The 25,831-nt window shown below is 39.1% G+C and overlaps 1 protein-coding gene across 1 annotated transcript in view; it reads left to right on the top strand.

Annotated features, from left to right (window-relative positions):
- LOC128666372 (contactin-4-like) overlaps positions 1 to 25,831 on the top strand; it is a 438,445-nt gene that overhangs the window by 305,135 nt on the left and 107,479 nt on the right. The window contains exon 12 of the mRNA XM_053720931.1: positions 24,867 to 24,994. Within this exon, the coding sequence (XP_053576906.1) occupies positions 24,867 to 24,994 (128 nt within the window). The remainder of the gene's footprint in view (positions 1 to 24,866; positions 24,995 to 25,831) is intronic.

Below are 25,831 nucleotides of genomic sequence, written 5' to 3'. Positions count from 1 at the left end.
CTCCCACAGCTTATTCCGGACAGCCGGCCTCAGGTTAGGGTTCTCCAGCTGAGCTGCCCTCTCCAAGTATGCCTCAACAAGAGCCTCCTTCTCCTCCTCAGAGTACCTCTCCTCTCTAAGCCTGCCCTTCACACCTGAAGGGCCAGCAGACACAGACTCTCCCTCCTGTGACTGGGGACCAGCCCTCTCTACCTCCTCTGTCCCTGCAGGCTGTGACAGGCTACCACCAGCCCCACCCCCAGTTGCCACAGTCTGCCCCACTTTCCCTTTTCTTTTTGTGCCTAGCTGAGGCTGACTCCTCCTCACTCCTCCCACCTCCATTCCTCTTCCACCCTCTCTCCTTCCCTCCTCTGCCAGGGTTTGAGGAAGGACAAATCCTCCACCCAAACCTCGGCCCCTATTCCTGCCCATACTACTCCCTACTTCCCCCCTCCCCCTCCCTCTATCCACCCTCACCACTGCCCTCCCCCTAGCCACCCCCTTCCCAACTCCACTAGGCCTATCCATCCCTTTCTCCTTCCTCCCTAACTCTAACCTAACACTAAAGTCCCTAGCTTACCTAACTACACTAAGTCACCTAACTAAACCCTATATTAAATAGCCCCAAAACTAACTACCTAACCTATCTAGACCCTAACTATCTCTATTCTATATCCCTCAAAATAAAAATAAAATGTGGGGGTGAAAATAAACAAAGGGATGTAAATGAAAAAGGAAAAACTAAGGAGGATTAGAACAAAATTATAGAAAAATAATAAGGGATGCAAATTAAGAAAGGGGTGAGCTATATAGTCAAATGAAACCAAAAATATGGGATGTTAAAAAAAAAAAAAATAGGATGGGCAAAATGTATATATAAAAAAACAAGTTATATAGTGAGGAAGGGAAGGGTAGTCAAAGGGGGGATGGGAAGTGGAATAAGGGGATTAATGAAAGGAGTAATAAAGGAAGATGGGGATATGGGGGTTAATGAAAAAAAAAATGTGAATGTGTTTGTATGAAATAAAAGTGTGTATGTGTGTGTGTGTGTATTTGTGTGTATAAACTAATGTGTGTTAATTAACTAATGTATGGATGTGTGTGTGTGTGTTCCTAATATTATATGAGGCCTACAATAAGAATATATGGAAATCAAATATCAAACTCTCCACTAACTCTCAAACAACTCTCAAAAACCCAAAACTCCTACCAACGCAACTAGCTCCCGTGTCTTTCTCTCTAGAGGCGATCACAGGTAAAGAGCGCAGGCGCAAACCGTTATTCTTATAGACAGAGGTCGGGTTACCATGGCAATGCACTTGTTATGGCGCGCTTTTCGACAAATCCGACATCGGTTGGCAACGCAAACTTACGTACGGCCGAAAAGAGCGACTGCGCGCAACACGCTAATCTTTTCAATGGAAACCTGGTACTAAAATGGAGCCGTAAATTACCTTTAGCTGTCGTCCGCTTCGGTAGCTTACGGCTCCATTTTTAACGACTCAATGGAAGCGAGGCCTAAGTTGTTAAAGCAGCATGAGGGCTATTGCGAGTTCCGGATCTTTTCTTAGAGATATTTTATTCGCTATCAGCAGGGCTGTTAGGCACCTCAGCAAAACTAAGCTGAGGTGTACAGGCTGTTAATAATAAGTTGCAAACATGCTATTCAGTTGCTTATGGCAAAATACAAAGAAAAAGAAAAACGTTTTAAAATTTAAAGTGACAGTAACTTTTTTTGTGTTTACATTTTTATTAAAATGTATGTATTTTTTGTGATAATTTGTTCCATTGTGAGTCAGAATGGACCAAGATGCCTTGCAAAATACTTGTTTTGATAATAATGTGGAACCACCTATCCCTTCTGTTCCTTATGTTTTAACAGAACTTTATATTACAGGGATAGATTTTTTTCTGAGCCAACATTGTCTAAGGCGAATACTGTTTAGGGGCCTAACGACTATGTTCAATTTATTCCGCAGCTTTCTCCTCATGTGTCCATAATTTTATTGACCACTCTTACAGTGCCCTGCGCTTCCTCTGTAACTCCACCTGGAGTCATGTTGCAAGACATCGCTTCCTTCATGTCCTTAAAGACAGTCTCTGATGCGTTGTTTGCTTTTCTGCTACAAGGAAAGCACAAGAGGAAAAGTAAACATTCAGTAAGTGAGGTTACTGACGCTGTTGTTGCTATTTTGAATGCCCCTCCTAGAAGCCTTAGGAGGAGGATACTTCGATAGCATCTGAAGGCGAAATCTGACAGTGTAATTCCTCCTACTGATTCTGAAGTTGTATCCTTCAGGTTTCAGCTAGAACACCTCCATCTGTTTCTTAAGGAGGTTTTAGCTACAGTGGATGACAGCGTCACCATGGTTGCTGTCAATCCTAAAAGTTCCAGTAAGCTACATAAGTATTTTGATGTACCTTCCATGGTGGAAGTTTTTCCTGTACCAGGTCGAGCTAATGAGATTATTGCTATGGAATGGGAGAGACTGGATATCCCCTTTTTCTCCATCACCTGTAGTTAAAGGGTTTCCTATAACAGGTTCTATCAAGGAATCTTGTCAGACAATATTAAAAGTGGAAGGGACAATTTCCACGCTATCCAGGAGAACTACTATTTCTATAGAGGATAGTTGCTTCTTTAAGGATCCTATGGATAAGAAGTTACAGGATATGTACACCAGGGTTTACAATGACAACCCGTGGTTTGTATGTCTACTGTCACTAGGATAAAGGCCCTTAAGTTGGTCAACTCCTTTACCACGGATGCTTCCCTTCAGGTTATTAAAGGGACAGTCAAGTCCAACAAAATCTTTCATTATTCAGATAGGGCATGTAATTTTAAACAACTTTCCAATTTACTTTAATCACCAATTTTGCTTTGTTCTCTTGGTATTCTTAGTTGAAAGCTAAACCTAGGAGGTTCATATGCTAATTTCTCAGACCTTGAAGGCCACCTCTAATCTAAATGCATTTTGATAGTTTTTACCACTAGAGGTCATTAGTTCACGTGTTTCATATAGATAACATTGAGCTCATGCTCGTGAATTTACCATGGAGACAGCTCTTATTGGCTAAAATGCAAGTCTGTCAAAAGAACTAAAATAAGGGGGCAGTCTGCTGAGGCTTAGATACAAGGTAATTACAGAGGTAAAACGTGTATAATTATAACTTTGTTGGTTATACAAAACTGGGGAATTGGTAATTAAGGGATTATCTATCTTTTAAAACAACAAAAATTCTGGTGTTGACTGTCCCTTTAAACTGGGAGCTAAAATTTAGTTTTTTGCCATACTGGCCCGCAGATCTTGGTCTGCGAATGTGTCATCTAAGTCTAAACTTTTGCTGATTCCTTACAAAGGAAAGACTTTGTTTGGGCTGGGGTTGACGGAAATAATTGCTGACATCATGGGAGGAAAGGGACTTTTCCTCCTTCAGGATAAGATAAATAATCAATGGGGATGGCAGAGTAATTTCCGTTCCTTTCAAAATTTCAATGGAAAGCAGGAGCAGTCCAAGCCTTCCTGGAGTCCCAATCAGTCTTGGAACATGGGAAAACAATCCAAAAAGCCTGCTATTGCATCAAAAGCAGCATGAGGGGTCTGCCCCCGATCCGGGACCGGATCTTGTGGGGGGCAGACTTTCATTTTTCATTCAGGCTTGGGTACGAGATGTTCAGGATCCCTGGACGGTGGACATCGTGTCCCAGGGATACAAACTAGAGTCAAGACCTTTGCTCCCAGGGGCAGTTTTCTGCTTTCAAGATTAACTGTAGACCAGACATAGAGAGAGGCATTCTTACATTGTGTTCAGGACCTCTCCGAACTGGGAGTGATGGTTTTTGTTACAATGCAGGAACAAGGTCTGGGGTTCTATTCCAATCTGTTCGTCGTTCCCAAATAAGGGAACCTTCAGACCGATTTTTGATCTCAAGAGTCTAAACAAATTCCTCAGAGTGCCGTCCTTCAAGATGGAAACTATTTGTTCCATTCTTCCTTTGGTCCAGGAGGGTCAATTTATGACAATGGTGGTGGATTTAAAGGACGCATACCTGCATGTTCCCCTACATAGGGACCATCACAAGTTTCTACGGTTTTCTTTTCTAGTCAAACACTTTCAGTTTGTGGATCTTCCATTTTTTCTTACCACAGTTACCAGAATTTCCTCAAAGGTCCTGGGATCCCTGCTAGCGGTGCTCTGATTGCGGGGCATTGCAGTGGCACCTTATCTGAACGACATTCTAGTTCAGGCGTCTTCCTGTCAACAAGCAAGATCTCACACGGAAATGTTGTTATCTTTCCTGCGGTTTCACGGAGGGAAGGTGAATGGTGAATTTGGAAGAGAGTTCCTTAGTTCCAAATACAAAGGTGTTTTTCTTGGGAACCATAATAGATTCCTTATCAATGAAGATTTTTCTGGCAGAGTCAGGAAATCAAAGATTTTCGATTCTTGCCTAGCACTTCAGTCCTCTCCTTGGTCATCAGTGGCTCAGTGTATGGAGGTAATCTGGCTGATGGTAGTGGCAATGGACATCATCCCGGTTGTCCGTTGTCTATCTCAGACCTCTGCAGTTAAGGCACAGGCAGTGGAACGGAGATTATGCGGATCTGTCTCCGAGATTACTGTTAGAGCAGGATTCTCTATTTTTGGTGGTTGTCTCTGGATCATCTTTCCCATGGAACCTGCTTTCACAGAACCTCTTGGGTGATTGTGACAACAGATGCCAGCCTTCTGGGAGGCTCTCTAAAGGCTCAGAGAACAGGCAGAGAACAGGCACTCGGTCGGAGTGTGTTCTTCCCATAAACATTCTGGAACTGAGGGCATTCTTCAATGCTCTCCTGGCCTGGTTTCAGTTAACTTTGGCCCGGTTCTTCAGGTTCCAGTCGGACAATTTAGCCTCAGTGGTTTTCATCAACCATCAGGGAGTAGCTAGGAGTTCCTTGGCCATGATAGAGGTAGAAGATCATTCAGTGGGCAGAGACCCACAATTGCTGTGGCAGACTTCCTTAGCAGGCAGACCCTTCACCTGGGGGAGTGGGAGCTCCATCCGGAAGTGTTTTCCAGCTTGATTCTCAAATGGGGTCAGCCAGAATTGGATCTCATGGCGTCTCAGCAGAATGCCAAGCTCCCGAGGTATGGTACTGACGCTCTAGCGGTACCTTGGAATTTCAGTCTCGCATACCTATTGTCTCCGTTCGCTTTTTTTCTTTGAGTCATTGCTCGAATCAAGCAGGAGAGGGCGTCAGTGACCATCATTGCACCGGCGTGGCCTCGCAGGATTTGGTATGCAGACCTGGTGGACATGTCATCTCTTCCACCTTGGAGACTTCAGTTGGGGAAGGACCTTCTATTTCAAGGGGCCTTCCTTCATACAAATTTAGTTTCTCAGAGTCTCACTGATTGGAGATTGAACGCTTAAATTTATCCAAGCGTGGATTTCGGTCATTGAGACCTTGATTCACGTAAACCTGTGACTAGAAAGATTTACCATAAGATATTTATATCGGTGTGAATCCAAAGGCTACTCTTGGAGTAAAGTTAGGATTCCTAGAATTCTGTTTTTTCTCTAAGAAGGTTTGAAAAAGGGTTTATTGGCAAGTTCCCTAAAGGGTCAAATATCTGCCTTCTCTATTTTGTTACTTAAGCATCTGGGGATATCCCAGACATGCAATCTTTTTGTCAGGCCTTGGTCAGACTCAGACCTGTGTCCAAACCAGTTACACCTTCCTGGAGTCTTATTTTAGTTCTTAAGGTTCTTTAAGGTTCTTTAAGGAGCTCCGTTGGAGCCTAGGCATTCCTTAGATATTAAGTTATCTTGGGAAGTTTTGTTTTTTGTTGCTATTCTTCTGCTCGTAGAGTGTCAGAGCTCTCGGCATTACAGTATGAGTTCCCTTACCTTATCTTTCATCAGATAAGGTGGCTTTATGTACTAAATTAGGGTTTTTCCCTAAAGTAGTTGCAGATCGGAACATTAATCAGGAGATTGTTCTTCCTTCCTTGTGTCCTAATCCTTCTTCTCAGGAGGAACGGCTTCTACACAATCTGGACGTGGTACGTGCACTAAAATTCTATTTACAGGCGACTAAGGATTTCCGTCAGTCTTCTGTTTAACATAAGGGACAGAAAGCTACGGCTGCTTCTCTTTCTTTGTGGCTGAAGAGTATCATTTGCTTTGCCTATGAATCTGCTGGACAGCAGCCTCCTGATGGAGTAGTGGCTCTTTCTACGAGGGTTGTTTCCTCTTCCTGGGCATTCAAAGATGAAGCCTCTATGGAACAGATTTGCAAGGCTGCAACTCTCTTCACAATTTTTCAAACTTCTATAAATTTGACTTTTGCCTCGGCTGAGGCCGCTTTTGGGAGAAAGGTTCTTCAAGCAGTGGTGCCTTCCGTTTAGGTTTCCTGTCTTGTCACTCCCTTATCATCTGTCTACTCTAGCTTGGGTATTGATTCCCAACAGTAATTAATGATGATCCGTGGACTCATCGTGTCATTAGAAAGAAAACAACATTAATGCTTACCTGATAAATGTATTTATTTCTTGACACGATGAGTCCACGGCCCGCTCTGTTATTTAGACAGGTTGTTAGTATTTTATAACAAAATCCAAAACACTCTTAGCCTATGTTAAACTCTGTAAATTGATTAAGTGATTTAATAGAATAATTGAGATTGGTATAAATTAAGGCTTTGAGTTTCAGAATGATATCACATGACTAAGGGGACCGCCCTGAAACGTTGTGCTTTGTACATGATCCCCATGTTTGAATAATAAAGGGATTTTTATGCTGACACCTCATTGCTGTTTTTTTATGTGGATAGTGGGCTTGACAGTGACCCACAGACGTGTCAGTACACCTGGTTTTAGTGTTGGTCCTTTTTTGGATTTTGTTACTTTGACACTGTTGTGGTCCGTGCAGTAACCAAGGTTCCAATGGAGGAAAGACAGGAAACAAGTGGATCACAAACTTTTGCCTACACAGAGGTTGAGGCATTGAGGATTACCACACTTATCAGGGGCTCTCGTAGCTTCCTACAAACTGCACCAGCTGAACTATCAGGACTTAATTATGAGAAGTTAACGAAAAAGCTTGTGGCCTATGACCTACATGCAACAACACTTGCAGAGTACTATAGGGTAAAACGGATCCCCCGTGGATTACGGATGCACACCCATCCTACCTTACTCAGGGAGAATCAGGAATATTGTCGAAAATTTTAATACATTCTTAATGTGTTCCTTGGATATCCTGGTTATGCAACTCCCTGGGAGCCGGAACATGGGAAAAAATGCTTTTTTTAATACATTCTTAATGTGTTCCTTGGATATCCTGGTTATGCAACTCCCTGGGAGCCGGAACATGGGAAAAAATGCTTGCTGAGAACAATATACAAATAGCTGAACTACGTAAAACTATTGAGGAGCACAAAAGGGTGAAATTTCTCTGTGACGAGCAGGATTACACTGCGGGTAGAGTATACCGCTGGATCTATGACCAGTTTGGCAAGGAACGCCACATCACTTTCAGTCACGTTAGACGCCAGAAACATGCGGGCAATACCAGCAGCAGCTCGGAGTCATCTGCTTTTTCCCAGGAGGGAATGGATTCCGGTACAGACGGAGGGGGAGAAAACATCACCCCAGGAAACAACATGGGGAATCGGATGAAGAAGGACAGCATGCCACGTCGGACCACACGGGCGAAGAAACAGACATAGTGATAAATATATCACGCCACACTCTTACAGATGCAGAGAATAAGGTATTACAGAAGGGACTATCATTCTGCCCTGCCAAGACCTATGATTTCTTTACCCTATATCAGGATTTACATATATTTTTTAGGTCTGTGAGACTTAAATTTTGGCATACCAAATTTGGGAAGCCAATGCAGGATTGCAACACCTTATCTATATCGTATAGTGATCTGAGCATCAAGAAATTGGGATTGTTTAATAAAAGTAACTGTTCTCCCAGTAATACACATCATGGGATGGAGACTTTTGAGAACTTGGTCTTAAATTATATTTCTAAACTTAGACGAAAGATGCAGAAACCATGTAAACATAAAAATACTGGTCCTGTAAACTTCACCACAGTGGAACACCAGGCCCTGAAGGGGTCAAAAAACAAGAAGGAAATTATCCTTAAAGCTGCAGATAAGGGTGGTGCCACTATGGTGATGGATATTCAGGACTATAGGAAGGAAATATATTCTCAGTTGGAGGTTGGTCAAGTTTATACTCAAATTGAATTTAACCCTGTATTTAAAATTGCTAAAGAGATTAAAAATGTGGTTGATAATGCATTAAAATATGGTATCATCAATTAAGATACTGCTAAATTGTTGGTAGTGCAGAACCCTAAGACACTGGTGTTTTATGCACTACCAAAGATTCATAAGTCACTTACTAACCCCCCTGGCCGTCCTATTGTGGCAGGAGCTAATTGAAACCAAGATAGATTTTCTTGATGTATCAGTGATTAAAGGAAATGGTTTCAGTATGGATATTTTTTACAAAGAGACGGACCGTAATAGCCTATTGAAATATGACAGTGCCCATCAACAATCTCTCATAAAATCTCTTCCCCGTAGTCAACTACTTAGGGTAAGAAAAATTGTATCTGATGATAAAATTGTCCCTTTAAGATTAAAAGAGATGGGTAATAAGTTCTTGACCCAAGGTTATCCAAAGAATTTGGTTGACCAGGTTACTATGGAGGTTTAATCTATCCCTAGGGGGGAATTAATTACTAAAAAAGGTTGGTAGGGTTAAAGATAAGAGACTTACCTTTGTCTCTGAGTACTGCCAGGAGAGTAATCAAATTACCAAAATAATACGTAAACATTGGTACTTTTTGGGTGAGTGTATGGCAGATATAGAAGAATTTACTTTACCACCTATGCCAGCCTTTAAGAGAAATAAGAACTTAAGGGATACATTGATAAGAGCAGATATTAGTTCCAGGAAAACTTTAAAACAATCATAGAAAAAAATCTAGGCTGTTATCCCTGCCTCGGCGGCATTAATTGTAGTTCAGTAATTAAAGGGCCCTTTTTTACACATCCACTGACTGGGCACAAATTTAAACATAATGCACATAACACATGTCTCACATCTTGTGTTGTTTATCTTATCAAATGCCCGTGTGGGTGTGGTTACGTCGGAGATACCACCATACGTATCAAGGATCGTATTAATGAACATAAGAGCAACATAAGATGTGAGATTGGGACAGCACCGGTGTCGGCACATTTTTTGGAATTTGGCCACCAAATAAATCAATTACGTTTTCAGGTTATTGAAAAAATTGAGACTCCAAGACGTGGAGGTAATAGGGATTCGTAGGGATTTGCTTTTATTTTATTATTTTCTGTAATTTAGTGTTTGTTTTTTTTCGTACTTTAGATAATTTTTTTTAAATTGTAATTAATTGTATTTAGTTTAGGTAATTAATTTAATTATAGTGTAGTGTTAGGTGTAATTGTAACTTAGGTTAGGTTTTATTTTACAGGTAAATTTGTCTATATTTTAACTAGGTAGTTATTAAATAGTTAATAACTATTTAATAACTATTGTACCTAGTTAAAATAAATACAAAGTTGCCTGTAAAATAAAAATAAACCCTAAGCTAGCTACAATGTAACTATTAGTTATATTGTAGCTATCTTAGGGTTTATTTTATAGGGAAGTATTTAGTTTTAAATAGGAATTATTTAGGTAATTGTAGTAATTTTATTGAGATTTATTGTAATTATATTTAAGTTAGGGGGTGTTAGGGTTAGGGTTAGACTTAGGTTTAGAGGTTAATAACTTTATTATAGTGGTGGCGACGTTGTGGGAGGTAGATTATGGGTTAATAAATGTAGTTAGATTGCGGCGACATTGGGGGCGGCAGATTAGTGGTTAATAAATATAATGTAGGGTTCGGCGATGTTGGGGGTAGCAGATTAGGGGTTCACAATTATAATGTAGGTGGCGGCAGTGTCCGGAGCGGCAGATTAGGGGTTAATAATATAATGCAGGTGTCGGTGATGTCGGGGGCGGCAGATTAGGGGTTAATAAGTGTAATATTAGGGATGTTTAGACTCGGGGTTCATGTTATGGTGTTAGGTGTAGACATAACTTTTATTTCCCCATAGGAATTAATGGGGCTGCATTAGGAGCTTTACGCTGCTTTTTTGCAGGTGTTATGGGTTTTTTCAGCCGGCTCTACCCCATTGATCTCTATGGGGAAATCGTGCATGAGCACCTTTTACCTGCTCACCGCTAACGTAAGCAGCGCTGGTATTGTGGAGCTAAATTTTGCTCTTCGCTCACTTTTTTGCGGCTAACGCCGGGTTTGTAAAAACCCGTAATACCAGCACTGTCTGTAAGTGAGCGGTGAGCATAAACTGCTTGTTAGCACCGCACCCCTGTTAACGCAAAACTAGTAATCTAGGCGATAGCGTTGTTGAAAAATGGGTTTTGATATCAAGGGGTAGAAAAGAACAATTTGATATACAGTATTGAATGTTGTTACGTAACAAGGAATTTTGATTCTGAACTGGGAATGTATTTTTACAATGAATAAGAAATGATGGTATTGTAGTTTTTTCATACATACTGTTGTTAACATTACTGGCCAAATGATGTGGCATGTCATGAAACCTCAAAGAAAGCATTGTTATTTATGTTATGTAAAATACTATAATTTGCTTTAGAGCTGTGTAATTATCCTATGGTTTGGTGCAGTGCGCTGTTGGTACAGAAGGGGTCTTGGCTATTTTCAATTAGTTACTGTCAATTATGTTAGAGATACATACTTTGGTATTTTATTTCTGTGCAGTATTGCAACTAGATTATAAGGGGTAGTGTTTTGTGTCGAAGACCATAGAAAAATGACTTAAAGCAGTATGATTCTATGTTATTAAATGTTTTTGCTTTGAAATGTTTGGTGCCTTTAGATATGTCACCAAAAGCACTATATCCAAGAAAAACCAATTTGGCTGACAAGATCACCTATTCATACAGTCCCCAAAATTATGTAACTATGTTGGGAAAAGGTGCTGGTACTTAGGGAGTGTAATGGCACATGTGATAAAACACGTATGTAATACACAACAAAGTTGTTGTCAATTAATTCCTTGATACAGTTCAGCCTGTGTGTTTAGAGCAATATAGTTGTTGAATAGTGAGTTGATGCATACACCACTTCATACGGTACAATCCGTGTAGGACACTGGGTAACAGAGCTTAATATTGTGTAGTGAATTACTTAGCCAATTATACAGCAATATATAGCAATCACCGCCCTGCCACAGTGTTATCCGTGTACTCACAGTCAATTCTGAGGGAGACTGGCGACTCCGGTGATCCTGGGCTGTCTCGCGGTTCCTTCCTCTGGGTTTACTTGCGGATATGCCTAACACCACTCGCCAAACAAACTCCTCTCCAACAGGTAGATCCAAAAACACACAGGCCTTGGCGTGACTCACTGCTGACGTTAACAATCCTGATTGGTTAACCGTTGCACACCTTCCTTCCTCCCATTGGACAATAAGTACCAGCACTCACTCCTTTGATCCGATCCTCGGTGAAACGGCAAAATGAATCCAAAGATGATAGAACAGGTCCGGGGTCAGATTTAAAAAATCAAAAACTTTATTGTGACGATTTAAAATCCAAACATGGGGACAGAACACAGGAAGTCCAAAACACCTAGAACTGTGGCTTACGCGTTTCGGCCGTAGCCTTACTCATAGCCAATATCACATTACTAATCAATTTAGTTTAAAAAGGCCCCCCCGGGCTGTGATTGGTTCAAAAACAATAGGCGTGTTTGAACTTTGATTCGTTTCCTGTGAAACTTAACAAGTGTCTACTACAAGTCAAACCAGCATAATAAAGCAATGATTATAAGGCATTTCACAGACAAATATATATAAAAGAATAGAACTGCAAACACTGTATATCGGCTTTCTCTAATGTAAAACCTAACCTTTAGAGTTATCCTAATGTATCATATTGCAGTGTTTATAAATTGAAACTGACCTGTTACTAATAAATGTTATACCAGTCTCAAATATGTAATACTCTATGTATATATAAATGACTATCCTAAAGCTGTAAGTGAAAAAATGTCAATAAGTGTACAGCAAACCCAATCTATAAATCTATGGATTAAATGTTGTTAGGTATATCAAAATACATATGTCAATGAGTATGACTTAATGCCTAAGGATGGAACAAATAAATAAATCAGAATGAAATTTTAATTTAATTTTAGTATACTCTTTTGAATCAAAAAAAAGGAGCTAAGGGATATCTGTCTGAATTATTCCCAATAATTGATTAGATCATATTGGGAATTTAAGCCCTTGGGGAATCTGGTTTCCAGCTGGAAAATCCAGAACATTTCTCGTTTTTCTAGCAGTTTTTCTTTGTCACCCCCCCTCTGGGGGGTAATCACTTGTTCAATGGCCTTTCATCTTAGTGAAGCAATACTATTGCGATGTTTTGTGACAAAGTGCTGCACAATTGGAGTGGTTGCTTTACCCACTTTGATGGTACTAAAATGTTCCCGCATACGGGATCTTACGTCTCTAGTCGTAAGTCCTATATATTGGACCTGACATTGTGTACACTCCAACATATAAATGACATTGCTAGATGAACAATTAAGACATCTTTCAATGTCATATGTTTTGCCTGTGACTGTAGAGGAAAAGGTAGTTGTTATATCCATATAGTCACATGGTTTACACCTGGTGTGTCCACATCTAAACATGCCCCTATGTTGTAGCCATGAACTAGTTGGTTGTTTAGTAGGTTTTAGTTTGGAAGGGGAAAGTATGTTGCCAAGTGTACAGGCCCTTCTGTATGAGCATCTCAGACCATTATCAACAGTGTCAATTAATTTATCATCCGCCCTTAACATGCCATAATGTTTCCGAACTATACCACAAATTTGTTGGTATTGAGCACTAAATGTGGTAACAAATGTGACTCCCTTATGTTCGGATGAGGCGATGTCACCACTCTTAGGGGTGAGCAAAGATCTTCTATCTATGTGTTTAACCTCATTTATAGCCTTGTTTATGTCTGAATTTTTGTAGCCCCTCTCTTTGAGGCGACTCACTAGATCTTCCGACTGTTTTTCATATGTTTGTGGATCAGAACAGTTTCGTTTAAGTCTAATCAGCTGTCCCTTTGCTATCGCATAAGGGACATGCTTACGATGGCAGCTCCGGCCATGTAACAAAGTATTGCCCGAGATCGGTTTCCTGTAACTACTAGTTACAATCCTGCCATCAGACATGCCCCTCATCGTGATATCAAGGAAGTTTATTTCATAGGGTTCTATCTCAAAAGTGAACCCAAGATTGAGGTCATTTTCATTGATCCAAGTCATAAACTCAGTGATGCTGCACCTGTCCCCCTTCCAAATAAATAGAAGGTCATCAATGAAACGCTTATAAAAAGCAATTTCATTGATGTATGGGTTGATTTGTGTATAGACGTGGGACAGCTCCCACCAACCTAAGTATAGGTTGGCGTATGAAGGTGCAAATTTGGCACCCATAGCTGTCCCACGTCTCTGCAAGAAAAACTCACCCTCAAATTCGAAATAATTGTGGGTCAACAAAAATAGAGTGACCCTCAATATAAAATCCTGATATGGTATGGAAAAATTGGTTTGTTCTGCCAAAAAATATCTCAAAGCTTGTATCCCCTTATCATGTGGGATCATGGAATATAACGATGTTACATCCACTGTGACCCACATGCTGTCAGTACTCCAATTCTCAGACTCAAGTAATTGTAGCACATGTGTGGGGTCTTTCAAATGACTGGGTAACTGGGTCACCAATGGCTGTAATATCGCATCCAACCATTGGGATACATTTTCCGTGTATGACCCAATCCCGCTGACAATGGGTCTACCTTTCACACCCTCCAAAGATTTATGAACCTTCGGAATTTGATGAAAGATAGGAGTGACAGGGTGGTCGACCAAAAGATAGTCATAGGTGTTTCTGTCTAGGAAGCCACTCTCCAGGCCATCATCCAAAAGATCTTTGAGTTCCTTTTGGAAAAACCATATGGGGTTGTGATCAAGTTTTATATAACTCTCTGTGTCTAACAGTTGCCTGTTGGCTTCCAGTATATAATCAGACCTATTCATGACAACCACCGAGCCACCTTTGTCAGCTCCTTTCACCACCAACGCTTTGTTGTTCTGAATAGATTTTAGGGCTGTTTTCTCCTGTTTAGTCAAATTGTTAGTAGTGCATATATGCGTATTTTTCAAGCTAACAAGATCCTGCTCTACCCTTTTATAAAAGGTTTCTAAGACATTGCCACGTGAATGAATTGGATAAAATTTAGACTTGTTTCTAAATCTGACTTGTTTATCCACTATTTGACTGGGGGACAGAGAGCCCTCATTCAAAAGACTATTGAGATTGATAACATCACATTGTTCTGAGAAAGATAGGGGCTGACTCTGATCATCCACTCTCCCATCTAATGATGGAGTAGAATTGTCAGAGTCCTGGAAGTGCTTGCGCAGAGTTAAATTCCTTATTAGTTTATTGAGATCTAAGATGGTATTAAAAAGGTTGAAGTCATTAGTTGGTGCAAAACCTAAACCGTGGCTCAAGACTTTAATTTGTATAGGGGTTAATGCAACATCTGATAGATTAATAACTTGAAAATTTAACGTCTCCGTTGGGATCTGTTTGCTCTCTGAGGGTACCTGGGTTCTGAGGTACCTGTTGCCCCTCTTCCCCTCCCTAGGACTTGTGGAGGGATTGAAAAAACCTGTTCAATAGCTCTGGAATCCTGTACTGTCCTATTGTCTGAACTCATGGAGCCCATACCCATATGTGTATTAACAATAGGTGGAGGAATATGGTAGTTTTGATATGACTGTCCACTGTGATAAGTGTTTGATGCTGTATTTTGTTGTATGTAATCATATTGTGATGGTCCTGGCTGTTGGAAAGATGTAGTACCTGAGGGCATTGTCATGTGTGCACGATCATCATAAGGTCTAAGTCTAGTTTGATTGTCATTAGGTATGTCATTGATATTTCTGTATGTAGATACTTGCGTATTATTTGGTTGTTTCAGAATACCTTGGGGAACTATAGGAGCAGTGTTTTGAGCAGTGTCTCTATTGTATGTCTGAGAGTCATCGCCTCCTGAATCTCCCTCACTGTCACTGAATGTAACCTGTCTACTATTTCTCCAGCGTCTATTGCGTCTATTGCGACTGCTACTCCTCTGTCTGTTCTGTTGTTTTCTGGCAATAAATCTCTGCTGTTTATTCCAAATATAAACAGTGTTAGCTTGATAATCACTATTATCCCTGATGAATTTGGAATGTTTATGTTCCATTATCTGCTGTTTCGTGTCTGCTACAACCTTTGAAAGCTGTTCATCAAATCCCTTAAACTGACTATCCTGACTTCTTTTGTTTAGCTCATTTTGTATCTCTGCAATATCTGTTCTAAGCATTTTGAGCAAATGGATCTTATACCCAATCAATAACATCATCAGTTTCAGGGAACAGTCAGTTAAAGTCTGATTCCAATCATCAATGAAAGATTTATCATTAGTCTCAAAGGATGGGAACTTTTGTATTCTCATGCCCCTGGGTACCATCTGTTGAGAATAATATCTTTCTAAAGTCCAGATATCCCATTGTAGTTTATGTTCTTTGATTAAATTTGTTTCCATATCCATAAACAAAGTATTTAATGTCATGATAGTCCTGTCTGTAGAAAAAACCTTATCAATGTCTTGCTGGAGACAATCCCTCTCAGTCACTGGAATGAGGGAATAGTAAATTTGATTCTGTTCCTCCATGTTAAATAAGGAGCACAAGTATGAAAAAACTTGTAATGTATGACACAGGTGCTGTCCACCAAGACACAGCCGATTTGTGCCTAATATATATCCAAGAAAAACCAATTTGGCTGACAAGATCACCTATTCATACAGTCCCCAAAATTATGTAACTATGTTGGGAAAAGGTGCTGGTACTTAGGGAGTGTAATGGCACATGTGATAAAACACGTATGTAATACACAACAAAGTTGTTGTCAATTAATTCCTTGATACAGTTCAGCCTGTGTGTTTAGAGCAATATAGTTGTTGAATAGTGAGTTGATGCATACACCACTTCATACGGTACAATCCGTGTAGGACACTGGGTAACAGAGCTTAATATTGTGTAGTGAATTACTTAGCCAATTATACAGCAATATATAGCAATCACCGCCCTGCCACAGTGTTATCCGTGTTCTCACAGTCAATTCTGAGGGAGACTGGCGACTCCGGTGATCCTGGGCTGTCTCGCGGTTCCTTCCTCTGGGTTTACTTGTGGATATGCCTAACACCGCTCGCCAAACAAACTCCTCTCCAACAGGTAGATCCAAACACACACAGGCCTTGGCGTGACTCACTGCTGACGTTAACAATCCTGATTGGTTAACCGTTGCACACCTTCCTTCCTCAGCAGAGATTTATTGCCAGAAAACAACAGAACAGACAGAGGAGTAGCAGTCGCAATAGACGCAATAGACGCTGGAGAAATAGTAGACAGGTTACATTCAGTGACAGTGAGGGAGATTCAGGAGGCGATGACTCTCAGACATACAATAGAGACACTGCTCAACACACTGCTCCTATAGTTCCCCAAGGTATTCTGAAACAACCAAATAATACGCAAGTATCTACATACAGAAATATCAATGACATACCTAATGACAATCAAACTAGACTTAGACCTTATGATGATCGTGCACACATGACAATGCCCTCAGGTACTACATCTTTCCAACAGCCAGGACCATCACAATATGATTACATACAACAAAATACAGCATCAAACACTTATCACAGTGGACAGTCATATCAAAACTACCATATTCCTCCACCTATTGTTAATACACATATGGGTATGGGCTCCATGAGTTCAGACAATAGGACAGTACAGGATTCCAGAGCTATTGAACAGGTTTTTTCAATCCCTCCACAAGTCCTAGGGAGGGGAAGAGGGGCAACAGGTACCTCAGAACCCAGGTACCCTCAGAGAGCAAACAGATCCCAACGGAGACGTTAAATTTTCAAGTTATTAATCTATCAGATGTTGCATTAACCCCTATACAAATTAAAGTCTTGAGCCACGGTTTAGGTTTTGCACCAACTAATGACTTCAACCTTTTTAATACCATCTTAGATCTCAATAAACTAATAAGGAATTTAACTCTGCGCAAGCACTTCCAGGACTCTGACAATTCTACTCCATCATTAGATGGGAGAGTGGATGATCAGAGTCAGCCCCTATCTTTCTCAGAACAATGTGATGTTATCAATCTCAATAGTCTTTTGAATGAGGGCTCTCTGTCCCCCAGTCAAATAGTGGATAAACAAGTCAGATTTAGAAACAAGTCTAAATTTTATCCAATTCATTCACGTGGCAATGTCTTAGAAACCTTTTATAAAAGGGTAGAGCAGGATCTTGTTAGCTTGAAAAATACGCATATATGCACTACTAACAATTTGACTAAACAGGAGAAAACAGCCCTAAAATCTATTCAGAACAACAAAGCGTTGGTGGTGAAAGGAGCTGACAAAGGTGGCTCGGTGGTTGTCATGAATAGGTCTGATTATATACTGGAAGCCAACAGGCAACTGTTAGACACAGAGAGTTATATAAAACTTGATCACAACCCCATATGGTTTTTCCAAAAGGAACTCAAAGATCTTTTGGATGATGGCCTGGAGAGTGGCTTCCTAGACAGAAACACCTATGACTATCTTTTGGTCGACCACCCTGTCACTCCTATCTTTCATCACCTTCCGAAGGTTCATAAATCTTTGGAGGGTGTGAAAGGTAGACCCATTGTCAGCGGGATTGGGTCATACACGGAAAATGTATCCCAATGGTTGGATGCGATATTACAGCCATTGGTGACCCAGTTACCCAGTCATTTGAAAGACACCACACATGTGCTACAATTACTTGAGTCTGAGAATTGGAGTACTGACAGCATGTGGGTCACAGTGGATGTAACATCGTTATATTCCATGATCCCACATGATAAGGGGATACAAGCTTTGAGATATTTTTTGGCAGAACAAACCAATTTTTCCATACCATATCAGGATTTTATATTGAGGGTCACTCTATTTTTGTTGACCCACAATTATTTCGAATTTGAGGGTGAGTTTTTCTTGCAGAGACGTGGGACAGCTATGGGTGCCAAATTTGCACCTTCATACGCCAACCTATACTTAGGTTGGTGGGAGCTGTCCCACGTCTATACACAAATCAACCCATACATCAATGAAATTGCTTTTTATAAGCGTTTCATTGATGACCTTCTATTTATTTGGAAGGGGGACAGGTGCAGCATCACTGAGTTTATGACTTGGATCAATGAAAATGACCTCAATCTTGGGTTCACTTTTGAGATAGAACCCTATGAAATAAACTTCCTTGATATCACGATGAGGGGCATGTCTGATGGCAGGATTGTAACTAGTAGTTACAGGAAACCGATCTCGGGCAATACTTTGTTACATGGCCGGAGCTGCCATCCTAAGCATGTCCCTTATGCGATAGCAAAGGGACAGCTGATTAGACTTAAACGAAACTGTTCTGATCCACAAACATATGAAAAACAGTCGGAAGATCTAGTGAGTCGCCTCAAAGAGAGGGGCTACAAAAATTCAGACATAAACAAGGCTATAAATGAGGTTAAACACATAGATAGAAGATCTTTGCTCACCCCTAAGAGTGGTGACATCGCCTCATCCGAACATAAGGGAGTCACATTTGTTACCACATTTAGTGCTCAATACCAACAAATTTGTGGTATAGTTCGGAAACATTATGGCATGTTAAGGGCGGATGATAAATTAATTGACACTGTTGATAATGGTCTGAGATGCTCATACAGAAGGGCCTGTACACTTGGCAACATACTTTCCCCTTCCAAACTAAAACCTACTAAACAACCAACTAGTTCATGGCTACAACATAGGGGCATGTTTAGATGTGGACACACCAGGTGTAAACCATGTGACTATATGGATATAACAACTACCTTTTCCTCTACAGTCACAGGCAAAACATATGACATTGAAAGATGTCTTAATTGTTCATCTAGCAATGTCATTTATATGTTGGAGTGTACACAATGTCAGGTCCAATATATAGGACTTACGACTAGAGACGTAAGATCCCGTATGCGGGAACATTTTAGTACCATCAAAGTGGGTAAAGCAACCACTCCAATTGTGCAGCACTTTGTCACAAAACATCGCAATAGTATTGCTTCACTAAGATGGAAGGCCATTGAACAAGTGATTACCCCCCAGAGGGGGGGGTGACAAAGAAAAACTGCTATAAAAACGAGAAATGTTCTGGATTTTCCAGCTGGAAACCAGATTCCCCAAGGGCTTAAATTCCCAATATGATCTAATCAATTATTGGGAATAATTCAGACAGATATCCCTTAGCTCCTTTTTTTTGATTCAAAAGAGTATACTAAAATTAAATTAAAATTTCATTCTGATTTATTTATTTGTTCCATCCTTAGGCATTAAGTCATACTCATTGACATATGTATTTTGATATACCTAACAACATTTAATCCATAGATTTATAGATTGGGTTTGCTGTACACTTATTGACATTTTTTCACTTACAGCTTTAGGATAGTCATTTATATATACATAGAGTATTACATATTTGAGACTGGTATAACATTTATTAGTAACAGGTCAGTTTCAATTTATAAACACTGCAATATGATACATTAGGATAACTCTAAAGGTTAGGTTTTACATTAGAGAAAGCCGATATACAGTGTTTGCAGTTCTATTCTTTTATATATATTTGTCTGTGAAATGCCTTATAATCATTGCTTTATTATGCTGGTTTGACTTGTAGTAGACACTTGTTAAGTTTCACAGGAAACGAATCAAAGTTCAAACACGCCTATTGTTTTTGAACCAATCACAGCCCGGGGGGGCCTTTTTAAACTAAATTGATTAGTAATGTGATATTGGCTATGAGTAAGGCTACGGCCGAAACGCGTAAGCCACAGTTCTAGGTGTTTTGGACTTCCTGTGTTCTGTCCCCATGTTTGGATTTTAAATCGTCACAATAAAGTTTTTGATTTTTTAAATCTGACCCCGGACCTGTTCTATCATCTTTGGACCAAAAGCACTATGTCATGTAATTCATGATTGACTGTGTTTGGGATGTGATGTCACCAGTGATGTAAGTTTATGATATCATCAACAAAACACATTATAATTGCATCAATAATGTCCCTCCATTGCTTGGCTTTAGTGCTGTTTGCCATAAAAGCTTTTATACGTGTAAAACATAACAATTCAATTGTGTAAAACCAGTTATAGTTTCAATTATCTTTTTATTAGACTTTTAAATACACTCCAAAGAATAAACTTACAAAATAAATAAAATATTGTCAAATACTTACATTTTTAGTTAAAGGGGTAGTCTAGTCAAAAATAAACAATCACGATTCAGATAGGGCATGTCATTTTAAACAATTTTCCAATTTAATTTTATCATCAATTTTGCTTTGTTCTCTTGGTATATTACAACTGGCATGAACAACGGCTAGAGGTAAACCCAAAATGTTGCTTGCACAACTGTTGGGCCCTGTATATTAAAATGGAATAAAGGTCCTTTTCTTTTTAAACTTTATCAGCTTGAAATGTGGAAATTTTTCCACTTGTAATCTAGCCCAGTGTGTTTAGTTGCATATAGTTCCCTGTAAGTTTATTCAAAAAATGTCAGGCTTTAGTTACAGTTGTAAGGATCTTATTTATTATTTATTCTGAATCTCCTATCATAAATGGACCTAAATCTATGGAGTTGCTCAATTATATCTTGAACTAAACAGCATATTATAGCACAAGTCAGTGTTGTGGCTTCAGGCATTTATGTGAATATTTACTTCACAATATCAAACAGATTACATTTAAATATCTGCTATATTAATCATGCTATAGAAACTAAAATACATTTAGAAATCTCGTGATAACATTAAACAATCTTCTCTTCAGTTCTCGATTCCAAATTCTTCCTACAACTGCCCCTTTCTTCTGTAGATGGTCTGAACTTCACCTCCTATATAATTGCCTCCTCCTATTCACTCTGTTAGCATTTGAAACTCCTATTCTCAATGGTTAAAACAGACTAATATGTAAAGGGACAGTCTATATCAATTTGTTTATTATTTAAAAAGAAAGATAATCCCTTTATTACCCATTCCCCAGTTTTACATAACCAACACTGCTATATTAATGCACTTTTTACCTTTGTGATAACCTGGTATCTAAGCCTCTGCAGATTTCCTCCCTATCTCATTTTAAACAATCAGTGCTGACTTATAAATAACTCCTCCTTGGTAGTGAGCACAATGTTATCTATATTGAACACATGAACTAGTGCTGCCTAGCTATGGAAAACTGTCAAAATGCACTGAGATAAGAGGCTGCCTTCAAGGCTTAGAAATTAGCATATGACCCTACCTAGGTTTAGCTTTTAACAATGAATACCAAGAGAAGAAAGCGAATTTTATGATAAAAATAAATTGAAAAGTTGTTAAAAATTGCATGCCCTATCTGAATCATGAAAGTTTAATTTTGACTAGACTGTCCCTTTAAGCGTCTCTCTATGTGAACAAACATGCGTGGATAAAGGGTGGTTATATACTGCTGCTTCGGTTTTGGCCTTTGAGGGCAAGAATTGAACATATCTACCTTCAACACCCTATAAAAACGTGTCAAGAGTGTCTCAACACATAGCCCCTTTCACAACATGTAACTCTCGTACAACTCCAACAGCTTTAGTTGAATGTTTTTAATCCGCAGTGTACAGTAGGGTTGGGCGAATGCGTTTATATTCAAATTCAAATTTACATAATCAAATGTTGCTAACGAAAAATTTTAAAAATTCTATAATCGAATGTTATTTACAGTTTTCTAATGTCACTTTCGAATTCGAATGTTTATAATTATACTGAATGTCCACATTCGAATTTTCGAATGTAACATTCAATTTTACCCCTAAACAACCAGTGTTGCACCCTGTATGTTGCTGCAGTCCTGGGCTTCTCTCTGCTGCAATCTCGTACAAAATTGCGAGATTGCACTATTTCTGCATACCCCATGAGTGGGGCACTGCAGAAATAGATTTGCAGAGTTAACGATGCAGAGAGGGCCACTCTGTGGCCCTCTCTGCACTGGACAGCAATGATGCCGATTGTTGGTGGGTGGGGGCAATAGCAGGGAGGCGGTTGGGCAGCCAATCGCTGGTGCGACATCAGATCCTGTCCGTGATCATGCACAGATGTGGGGGGCGGGGCTCGGGAGCACTGTCTTGTCTACTTCAGTTTAATCTGCCGGAGGAGGGAGAGGGGGGAAAATGTTTTGGAAAGGGATCCGGGAGGGGGAGAAGGCATTGAGAAGGGGGAGAAGGTATTGAGGAGGGGGGGGGAGAAGCTACACTACAGAAAATAGGGTTTTTTTGTGCAAAAAGTGCACATTTGTTAGTTAGTAAACTGGGTACTGGTAGGCAGCTGCCAGTACCTAAGATGGCGACCAATAGGTGAAGGGGGAGGCTTAGAGAGCTGTTTGGGGGATCCTACACTTCAAATAAAATATATATTTTTTTTTTTAAAAAACACCTTTATTTTTATACTTGCAGACTTTCTGCCAGTACTTAAGATGGCAGTGACAATTTTGAGGTGGGGGAGGGAAGAGATCTGTTTGAGAGGGATCAGGGGGTGGGATGTGTCAGGCGGGAGGCTGATCTCTACACTAAAGCTAAAATTAATCCTACAAGCTACCTAATTAATCCCTTCACTGCTGGGCATAATACACGTGTGGTGCGCAGCAGCAATTAGCGGCCTTCTAATTACGAAAAATCAATGCCAAAGCCATATATGTCTGTTATTTCTGAACAGAGGGGATCCCAGAGAAGTATTTACAACCATTTGTGCCATAATTGCTCAAGCTGTTTGTAAATAATTTCAGTGAGAAACCTAAAGTTTGTGAAAAAGTTAACATTTTTTTTTATTTGATCGCATTTGGCGGTAATATGGTGGCATAAAATATACCAAAATGGGCCTAGATCAATACTTTTGGTTGTCTACTACACTACACTAAAGCTAAAATTAACCCTACAAGCTCCCTAATTAACCCCTTCACTGCTGAGCATAATTCACGTGTGGTGCACAGCGGCATTTAGCAGCCTTCTAATTACCAAAAAGCAATGCCAAAGCCATATATTTCTGCTATTTCTGTACAAAGGGGATCCCAGAGAAACATTTACAACCATTTGTGCCATAATTGCACAAGCTGTTTGTAAATAATTTCAGTGAGAAACCTAGTTTGTGAAAAATTGAACAATTTTATTTTATTTGATCGCATTTGGCAGTGAAATAGTGACATGAAATATACCAAAATGGGCCTAGATCAATATACGTCAAGAGATATTCATGGATTCCTGATAGATATCAGTGTTACAATGTAACTATCGCTAATTTTGAGAAAAAAAAATGGTTTGGGAATAGCAAAGTGCTACTTGTATTTATTGCCCTATAACTTGCAAAAAAAGCAAAGAAAATGTAAACATTGGGTATTTCTACACTCAGGACAAAATTTATAAACTATTTAGCATGGTTGTTTCTTTGGTGGTTTAAGATGTGTAACAGATTTTGGGGCTGAAAGTTAGAATTTTTTTTTTTTTTTTCATTTTTTCATCATATTTTATTAAAAAAAATTATAGTAAATAATAATATATGATTATATATGTATACTGTGTATATATATATATATATATATATATATATATATATATATATATATATATATATAAATAATATCTTTAGAAAGTCCATTTAATGGCGAGAAAAACAGTATATAATATGTGTGGGAACAGTAAATGAGTAAGAGGAAAATTACAGCTAAACACAAACACCACAGAAATGTAAAAATAGCCCTGGTCCTTAAGGGAAAGAAATTGAAAAATGGCCTTGTCCTTAAGGGGTTAACAAATACTATTCAGAAATTCAATAGTTCATGTGGTAAGGAATTTAGTAAATTGATACATAATAGATACAAATATATCAATTTGAATGAATTAGAAATACTATTACAAATATATAAATACGTTCTTCGAATTCGAATATTGCATAAATCTAATCAAATTATTAGAAAAATTTGAATCAAATATTACAATTAAAGAAAGCATTAGAAATACTATTACATTAAACAAATGTTAGAATGTTGTAAAAACAATCAAAATTAGTTGTGTTAAAATTTGTTTCATTTTTTGAATGTTGCCAAACATTCTCCTATCCCTAGTGTACAGTTATTTCCTCAGTAAATTATATTCTTGATTATAACCATCCAACAATCTGTTCATCTCATTTACTTTGAAAGCTGTCATAAGGAAATCAGGTGTTTCTCTCTGGAATGGAATGTTCAGTAGGGTCTAAATCCTGTTAAATGAATGTGCCTCTATTGTAAACTCCTTTGGAAACATCTCATCAGTAAAGCAAACTTTATGAGACACTAGACTATAATAACTGTTTAATTTCTCATGATCCTTTCTCCAGTTTTGTTAAAAAAAGATGGCCTACTCTTCTGTCATCATCTGTGTTTTTGTGTCCATCTTTCATGTCTCATGACCCCTCTTAATCCTCTGCTTTTTATTTTTTCTACAGTTTGCTGTTTCCCTTTTTTATTTTGTTTTCTGATTATTCTGTCTCTTGTGGTCTCATCTATTGCTGTTTCTTATTTCTGTCACTTCATTCCTAAGCTGTTGCTTTTTCATTTTGTCAGACTCTCACTCTTGGATGATGGGGGCCTCAAGATATCCAATCTGACCAAAAGAGATGCAGGGAGTTATACCTGTACGGCCAGCAACCACTTTGGCACAGCCAGCAGCACTGGTACACTAGTGGTGAAAGGTGAGTGAAGTATACAGCTGGTTAGCACCCTGAATATGACAATTAGTCTTCACCATGTAATGTTTTATGTGTGCACTCTGGTCCAATAAGATAACATTCTATGGTTCAAGTTATTTATGAAATCCCTACGCACATTTATTTTTTTAGTGATATTTTGAAAAAAGACTTTTGCGAACAATGCCCTAGAATGCTGAATGCTCTAGATTTTAATCTCTAGAATAACACATTGCAAGATAAATAGTGGTTAGACATATTCTATACTTCTTCTGTCAATCTTCCAATAACTCTTGTCACTAGCAGATCCACAAGGTGTTTCCCAGCAACAATGTAACAGGCGTGCCAGTGAAGACTGAGGTTTTCTGCAGGAACCTCCAAAATTCAAAGCAAATATGAAATGTCCACAGAACCTTGTCTTAAAATAACAGTCTGCCCCCCCCATAACAGGTCCTATACCCATTTTCTTTCAACCCAAGCAGCTCTTGCCCGCTGCAATCTTTCACCTATCTCACAGTATTTTTATTAGTTATATCTCTTCATTTCTACAGATCTTTTGAACAATCAAAAAAGATGCACCCAGCTTTCTGATTCACATTCTCCTCTTCCCAAGTGCATTTTTTGATCTCAGACCATACTATCATTCTGTAACCACTTCAGTTTACAAAGAGTGGTCTACTTAGCCCTACTCTCCGTTAATCAGAGATATAACTACCTGAACTTATATTCATAAGACTCCTCATATTATAAAAAAGAGACCCTATATTCACTTATGAGAAACCCCACATCTATACTCACCGGTAAATATAAAATTATGTATGCGTTAACTAAAAGATAATAATC

The sequence above is a fragment of the Bombina bombina genome, chromosome 7, assembly GCF_027579735.1.
Source record: "Bombina bombina isolate aBomBom1 chromosome 7, aBomBom1.pri, whole genome shotgun sequence".
NCBI lineage: Eukaryota > Metazoa > Chordata > Amphibia > Anura > Bombinatoridae > Bombina > Bombina bombina.
The sequence above is the reverse complement of the archived record's forward strand: the minus strand, read 5'-3'. Positions and strand labels throughout refer to the sequence as shown.